We start from the raw sequence: 8,544 nt of genomic DNA on the forward strand, positions 1-8,544 counted from the left end.
GTTTCATTGTAAGAGCTAAAAAAAGAAATAGTCATTGTGTAGATTTAAATTCTAAACTTAGGAATAGATTTGCCTTATACCTATGGAGAAGAAAACTCCAAATCTCTTAATAGAACTCTTTAACTTCCTGGTTCATTTTTAAAATAATTTTTAAATTCCTCTTAGAGTAGAATTTCATGTCTCTATCATATGTATTAATACCAATGGAATACTTATTTTATGTGGTATTATAGATGTGGGGGAAATATTAAAGACCCCACTTTGAAGGAGTTAGTTTACAATGTTTACCACGTAATCACTATTAAACCTATAAAGAATTCATTGCATTATCAATTGGTTGCATATTGATATTATTAGGATTTGGCATACTAACCAAATAACTGCGGTAGGTGACTGATTCAGAATTCTCAGAACTCAGCCTTAATAAAGTCAGATCAAGGACTGACAAACTGATCTACATATTTTTTTTCCTGCTCAACATTTTAATTATAAATTAAATTTGTAAAATTTTTCAAACTTTGTGAATCATCTGTTTTGATTTCCAATTTAGGAACAATTTTTTAAATTCTTTGCCCGAAGAAATGGAATCACTGGTAAGACTACAAACGATCAATCTTTCCTTTAATAGGTAAGAGACAGAACAGACAATTCTAATTGTTATTCTGTGGAAATATGTAGATCTTTCTCATTGGAGAAAACAACTAAAAGCCAAATAAACAAAAAGGCCCCTTCTACTTTATTTCAATATCCAGATTTTATTTTCACTGAGTTCTTCTTAGAGTTAAAAATATTATTTTCTTAGAATTCTCATAGTTGATGTCTAACATATTTTTTGTTTCTTTTTACCGTTTTGAGAAACCTGTAGCCTAGAAAGACAAATATTCAAATAAATAATTACAGTTGCTCTAATGGAAGCATAGTGCAGGGGAAAATGTCTTCTGAGATTACTTCAAGGTAGAAGAGATAGCATTGAAACCGAGGTTTGAAAAGTAGACATTTGCCAGCCATTCAGGTAGAGAGCATTCTAGTTAGAGCAAATAGCGTATGCCAAGGCACAAAGATGTGAGAACATATGGGATGTTTGGGAAACTTCAAGAAGTTCAGTGTGCTTTGGACAATCAAGCAAGCAGGTAGAGGAGTAGAAGGAACAGATAAAGTTTGGCAAGTAAGCAGTAGCCAGACCTTGAGCTTTTTATGCTCAACGAAACTTAGATTTTATTCTGCAAACACTATCAAGATACTGCAGATAATTAAGAGTAACATATTTATTGAGAAGAGCTTATTCTGCTGGTGCTGTACTAAGTACTTTACATGTAATAGCTCATGCTTACAAGAACCCTACATGGTGGGTTCTGTTACTGTGTTCATTTAAAAATCAAGGATTAGAAGCTAAGTAACTCATCTAAGGTATGCATAAATAGTTAATTATACAGTTGAGATTTGAGTCCAGGTGGTCTGGCTCCAGAAGTTGGGCTCTTAACAACTATGTCACATTGTTTCTTATGATGAAAATGGATTCTAAAGACAATTTAATTAAAATATGAATAACTGGCCAGGTGTAGTGACTGACACCTGTAATCCCAGCACTTTGGAAGGCCAAGGTGGGCGGATCACCTGAGGTCAGGAGTTTGAGACTGGCCTGGCCGACATGGTGAAAGTCCATCTGTACTAAAAATACAAAAATTAGCCAGGCATGGTGGTGGCCTGTAAACCCAGCTACTCAGGAGGCTGAGGCAGGAGAATCGCTTGAACCCCAGGAGGTGGAGGTTGCGTCACTGCACTCCAGCCTGGGCGACAGAGCAAGACTGTCTCAAAAAATAAATAAATAAAATTTAAAAAATAAAATATTAACAGCTAATATTTAATGTAACCCAGATAATGTCCTAAGGTCTTCAAATATATTCATTTAATCCTTATAATAAGTGTATATGTTTAGTACTATTATTATTCCTCATTTATAGATGAGGAAGCTAATGCATAGTGATGTTAAAATATTGCTTATTTAAATTTTTCTTCTGTCTGCTCCATTACTTGTGCTTTCTAGTATATAGATTGCACCATTATTGTCATTGTTTTAAAATATGTGCACGTCTCAGATCTCTCCTAAGTTTTACTTGTGAATTGAGCTATCAGTTTTATATTGTGTTGTCAGTTGAGCTAACAGTTGTCTTGCAAGTGATATCTTTGGGGAAGTACCAAAAGCTAGCCTAAATTTCTGTGTTATCAGATAATTATCTTGTTCATGGGTTGCAGGGAGGGAAGACAAGAGCCTACTAAGGGGTCATTTGGTCCATCTGTACTCTTGGCTATTGCTTCTCTAGTCTCACTGGAACTTAAGCACTGCCTTGAGTTTACACTTCACTGTTGCTTTTTTTCATCAAGGCAGCAAAGGAAGGGCACGGTATGCGGAAGTGAAAAGGCCAAAGCTCTCCTTTCTGGCCCATTCTTGTATTTTCTAGTCAAGGCTGCAGTTTACCTTACGCTAAAACTGTGCTAGCCTTTCTCCCCTGCAGGGTCCTGAGCCATTTTTGTGTTAATTGCAAGTATAGATTTGAGAGCTGTTAGCCTTCCCATATCTTGTGGCATCTTCAGGTTGCTTGGACAAGAAAGCCAGCAGTCTATGCTAATTTGCTGTCTTTTTAAGAACCCAAAGAGTACTCATTTTGGAAGCTTCAGTCAAAGCAAAATATAAATCTCGAATTTTACGTAATATATTGGGAGTGATTATGTTTCATAAGAAGTAAAAGTGAAAGGAAGAATACCTACATGGATACATTTAGAGAAGATTTCCTCTTCTCTTGAATGTGAACAGAGAAACATGGGAAAATTTACTCTGAACTTTTGTTGATTTTATACAATAAATAGTAAGTGTTACAAGTTTGTCTGCTTAATATGTATTTCAAGATTTTCAAAATTAGCCCTTTCTCTTTATTTTTTGTAAAGAAAAAACTGTCATGTCAAATTTAAGATAATCTGTTTTAAGGAATGTTTTGATGTCTGATTCCAGTATATTTAGGTGTTCTGTTCATGTATTAATAGGTTTAAAATGCTACCTGAAGTTCTATATCGTATCTTCACACTTGAAACAATTCTGATTAGTAATAATCAGGTTGGATCTGTGGACCCTCAGAAAATGAAGATGATGGAAAATCTGACCACGTTGGACCTTCAAAATAATGACCTCTTACAAATTCCACCAGAGCTCGGTAATTGTGTGAACTTAAGGTAACTACACCATTCTACTGCTTATTTCATTTATTTTATTGATTTATTGAAGTGATTTTTCTTTGTGAGATAAATTTACAGGAAGTTAAAGTAACAGATTTAATATCCTGTTAAAAATAACAGGTAACAAAACCCAGAGTACCAATTCTGTTTTCCAAATTTTACCAAATGTATATTTTTAGTTTTGCTTTTATGGTATATGTGTAAATATAATAACTGTTTCTAATGGCACATTGCTTATCACTGTGTATGTTTATAACCTGAATCTCTACTGCATACAAATGTCAGGGAAATATTAACTCTTTAGCTTTGAATACAGGGTTTTTTTGAAATTGATTGCAGATTACCACCATTCTATTTCGAGCCCAGCATAGTCTTTCTCACTCTTTACATCTGCTGTTCCCTCAGCATCAGGTACTTTTACCCTGTTTTCATCAATAATTGGCCTATTGAATGTCACCTTTGAAAGCCTTCCCTGTCCTCCAAGCAGAATTAGTCCCTAACCTGATTTCCCGTCATGCTTCATTTGGACTTATTTATACGATTTTTGGGTCTTTCTTTGGAAAAGAGTTGTCCCAGTGCCTAAAACATAGTAAACACGCAGTAAGTGCTTGTTAAGTGAATATAAAGGAGGTTTGAGATATCAACAGAAAACCAAGTTGTTAAGCAGAATGTGTCAGAAGTAATTTAATTGCTGAAAACTGCATATTAATGATTTGGTATATTTTCCTTCACTGGGGCAACACTGGTATCTGCTCTAGTACCTCATATTAGTAAGTTATAGGAGACAAATACAGTTGATTCGTATTTTTTGTGGCAGTTATGTTCTATAGACACTCTGAACACCCTGTTAGGGAATACTGACCTATTGCTGGGAAATACAGGGATTAGGTTCTTGCAAGAGTCTAGTCACAACATTTTCAGCAACCAATCAATATATAACTTTGTTATATATGTGTTTCTGTAGTAAGATACTTCATTTAATATTATTGTCATGTCATTAACATTGAAATCATGGCCAACAGCACTATAATTCATGCCTGAACAAAGCTTACCTGACACATGTATTTTTTTCATAATCCCATTTGTCCTTAGGAAGACTAGACAGTACTTTAGCATTACACTTGGTGACCACTTAACACAGTGAAAACACCAACAAAGGTATGAAAATTTGAAAAGTGTGGCACTAAATGAACCACCAAAAAGGACCCGTTTACAGTATAAGAGCTGAAACAAGAAGACAAAGCATCACCTTGTTCAGCCTCACCTGGGAACATGCCTGTGGGGTGACTCCAATTTTTTGTTCCTCCCTGCATGTTTATGAATGATCTCGGAAGTGCCACATATATTGATTTGGGGGTTACAAACTTTAGTGAGTAGGAGAGTTTGCAAATATAGCACCCACAAATAATGAGGATCAACTGTAATCAACTTTTTTCTAGAAATTAAGAAAATAAGTCTTTAAAAGAATTCCCAAGAAACAGAAATATTTGAAGATATAATTTAGATCAACAATATGGTGTGAGTCCTTTGATTTTTGTTTATATAAACACTTAAAAAGTAATATAAAAGCCTCTCTTAACTGAAGATATTTTATTATATAATGAAACAAAACAAGCTTTTAAATCTTAAGTTGAACTCTCAGATCATGTAAATAGGTTTATATATGTATATCTGCTCAAAGGAGGGAGAGGGCAGAATGTGTTAATGTTTTGGGGAGGCAAGGGGTGGAGCAGTGGTGGTGATGCATTTATTACATTACAGTCCTTGGCTTGGATAACTCTTGCTGATATTTGTTTAAATCTTACTTGATCATTTAATATATAGTCATTTAGTAAGATTGAGAGGGCTGGATAAAAGGGTGGTTCAAATCACAACTCCACCATTTAGTAGCTGTTTGATCTTAGACAATATTTCTTACTTCCCTAAATTTGTATTTCCTCATCTATTAAAATAGAACTATTAATGGTACTTACATCATAGGATTGTTGAGAGAGTGGGATTGTTAAGAGTTAGTTAGTGAATATAAATTACTTGGCTGAGTACCTTTCACAAAGTAAATATTCAGTTAATATGTTTTGGGTTATTAATTAGTTATAATTCTAATGTTTAAATGCTCAGATTTGAAAAGGGGCAAATAGCCCAAGCATGGTGGTTCATGCCTGTAATCTCAGCACTTTGGGAGGCTAAGGCGAGCAGATTACTTGAGGCCAGGAGTTTGAGACCAGCCTGGCCAACATGGCAAAAACCCCTCACTACTAAAATTACAAAAATCAGCTGGGTGTGGTGGCACACACCTGTAATCCCAGCTACCCGGGAGGCTGAGGCATGAGAATTGCTTGAACCTGGGAAGCGGAGGTTGCAGTGAGCTGAGATTGCACCTCTGCACTTCAGGCTGGGCAACAGAGCGAGACTCTGTCTCAAAAAAAAGAAATAAAAATAAAAAGGGGCAAATAGAAAAAAAAATACAAATTTTATTTATAAAATTGCAAATGAAATTAGATGAAAAACCTTGTTAATGGAAAATGTTTACATTCTCAGTTTCTCTCTTTTGTTTAGAACATTACTTCTGGATGGAAATCCATTCCGAGTTCCTCGAGCAGCCATATTAATCAAAGGAACAGCTGCTATACTTGAATATTTGAGAGACCGAATTCCTGCTTAACATGGAGTTGCTTTATAACCCTTGTCATGTATTATTAACCCTGGTTAATTCTAAGGAAGATATAACATTTGTTTTAGTATCATCTTAAAAGATGATTGCTATAATTGATCTTGTAGTTTCCCAGTATCACCTACCCGTTGGTATAATTAGCCTGGGCCATATTCACTGCCAGTAAATATTTTTACATTTTTATTTAAGATTTTTGTAAGGTGTTGTATACATTTGTAATGGTGATAACCACAAAGTGTTCATACATTTGTTCTAAATGTTTTGCATAGGATTTATCCTACTAACGTTCATTTTCTTACAGCAAGCAATTTCTTCAAAAGTGAATTTTTGTTTAATGTGGTTTAGTATTATAATAACAAAGCATTTTTGTAGAACTGGTTTTTTTTCTCATTTCTTTTTGTATTCCATACAGTGTGACCAATTGACTTGGATATGACTAGCCAGTTTCTATGTTTTTGTTAGATATAAAATTAAATTGAATTTTGTTGAATGCTGTTCTTCGGCATTTAAAAAATAAGACCTCATCTTGGGCCACATGTCAAAAGAAAAAGGAAACAAAAATATATTAAAAGTAAGACTTTTCATTACCCATGATAGGACTTTTGTGATGTGACTAATCTCAGTACACATTTCAACTTAAAACCTTTTTATTTACAGCACCGTAATTTTAAAATTTACTTGCAATCTTGGTAAGACTAAACTTGCACTATTTTTCTAAAAGGGAATTTGATATAGATAAACTTGATTTAATAAAAATTAAATATCATTTTTGTTTACACCAAAATTATCAGAAATAGGTTGATTAGTCATTAAAACACCATATGATTCTATTAAGAAGTCAATTCAGTAGCATGTGTATCAATTTATATAGACAGATAGCTTTTGGATGATTGAGGCATGCTTATATTATGAAAAAAATTGCTAATAAAGATAAATACTACATGTTCAGAATAAAAGTTACATTTTTCAAATATTGATTACAATGTTTATGTTTTTGTTTTAAAAAACATGCCTTTTCAGCTGGGCTTGGTGGCTCACGCCTGTAATCCCAACACTTCGGGAGGCTGAGGCATACAGATCACTTGAGGTCAGGAGTTCAAGACCAGCCTGGCTAACATAGTGAAACCCCCATCTCTACTAAAAATACAAAAAACAAAACAAAACAAAACTACCCGGGCATGGTGCATGTGCCTGTAATCCCAGCATCTTGGGAGGCTGAGGCAGGAGAATCACTTGAACCCAGGAGGTGTGGAGGGTGACAGAGTGCCGAGATCGCGCCACTGTACTCCAGCCTTGGGTGACAGTGAAACTCCATCTCAAAAAAATATAAAAACAAAATCATGCCTTTTTCTTATTACAACTCTGTTGCTGACTACGAGGTCTGCTTTGATAGTAAACAAAAGACACTTTACAATAAGGTGACATTTTATTATTTATACAATAAGGAGACTTTTATGTTATTCAAAACACTTTTTTAAATACTGAAAAAGTTGAGTACACCAAAGCCGAAAAATGGCTCTGCTATACACTGCACAGCATTATTTTAGTCCCTGTATTTTGTATCTGTACAGAAAGCATCTTCAAAATGCATTCTAATCACATTGTACACCTTTACCAATTAGTGTCAATACATAAAATAAAACTGGAGAATACAGCTTGCATTTGCAAATTAACTGACAAAGTAATTAATTTCACTGGTTCAGTAAATTTAAAATATAGTTTCATAGGACTTCTTTGCACATAAAATGAAGCAGCTTTCAAGGTTGTTACGGTCTCATACTGCAAAAAAACCAGTAAGTACATTCACGATCTATGTTAATAAAGTAGTAAATATGTCTTCATTCAGTTTTATTTACATCAATATGTAGTTCAACTAAAAAGTACTTTTAATTGTGATATAGTAGTCTTTTTAACACATACAAAAATGACAATTTTTTATATATAATTTAAGCTCAAAATCACAATTATCTCAAAATATTAATTACAATACAGCCATTTCAGTTATACATGTTGTGATTTAATTTTTTTTATAAAATGGTAAAATTGTATTATTAAAGTAAGCAATTTGTTTTGAATTGGCTACAGTACACCCAAGTAGAAAACCTTAAACGTTAAGAGGTGTTTCCTGCCCCCTCCCACCCAAATTTGTATACAGCCACCTAGGCTAGCAAAGAGACAGAAAAGGCCCCAATTTATAAAGATTAAGCCTCTTTTGCTATACTGCTGTGGCTTGGTGGTTCTTCCATAAAAGCTTTACAAGGGGAGTGTCAATAAACTAGGCAGTGAAATGCATGCATTAATATACAATATGTCTATGTAAAATGTCAATGTTTACTATTGCACATAAAAGATTCACAAAGACTGCAAAAGAAGTCATAAAGAGCACTTTCTCTACCAGTCGAATATTGTAAATTTGAAAACGACTTGATAATATAATGGGATTTCTTTGAAATCAGATCCCGATTCAAGTTCTTTCTCTGGGTAAAGGAGCTCTGGTTACTTGGCCTTAAGATGTCACTGTTGTGCTGCACATATGGTAGTGAAGTCAGATATCATTAAAAAAAAAAAAGTCTAGAGACTATCTTCATTTTACTAAAGTAGTGACCCAAAGTTGGATCACTGCTTAGGAATTTTTCTTAAACTTA

General features: G+C 34.1%; 1 protein-coding gene across 1 annotated transcript in view; it reads left to right on the forward strand.

Annotated features, from left to right (window-relative positions):
• LRRC40 (leucine rich repeat containing 40) overlaps positions 1 to 6,876 on the forward strand; it is a 64,885-nt gene extending 58,009 nt beyond the window's left edge. The window contains exons 13-15 of the mRNA XM_010358666.2: positions 551 to 628; positions 3,040 to 3,225; positions 5,785 to 6,876. Coding sequence (XP_010356968.2) covers positions 551 to 628; positions 3,040 to 3,225; positions 5,785 to 5,890 — 370 coding nt within the window. The 3' untranslated portion in view covers positions 5,891 to 6,876. The remainder of the gene's footprint in view (positions 1 to 550; positions 629 to 3,039; positions 3,226 to 5,784) is intronic.
• Positions 6,877 to 8,544: the final 1,668 nt, after the last annotated feature.

The sequence above is a fragment of the Rhinopithecus roxellana genome, chromosome 12 (genome assembly GCF_007565055.1).
Source record: "Rhinopithecus roxellana isolate Shanxi Qingling chromosome 12, ASM756505v1, whole genome shotgun sequence".
Taxonomy (NCBI): domain Eukaryota; kingdom Metazoa; phylum Chordata; class Mammalia; order Primates; family Cercopithecidae; genus Rhinopithecus; species Rhinopithecus roxellana.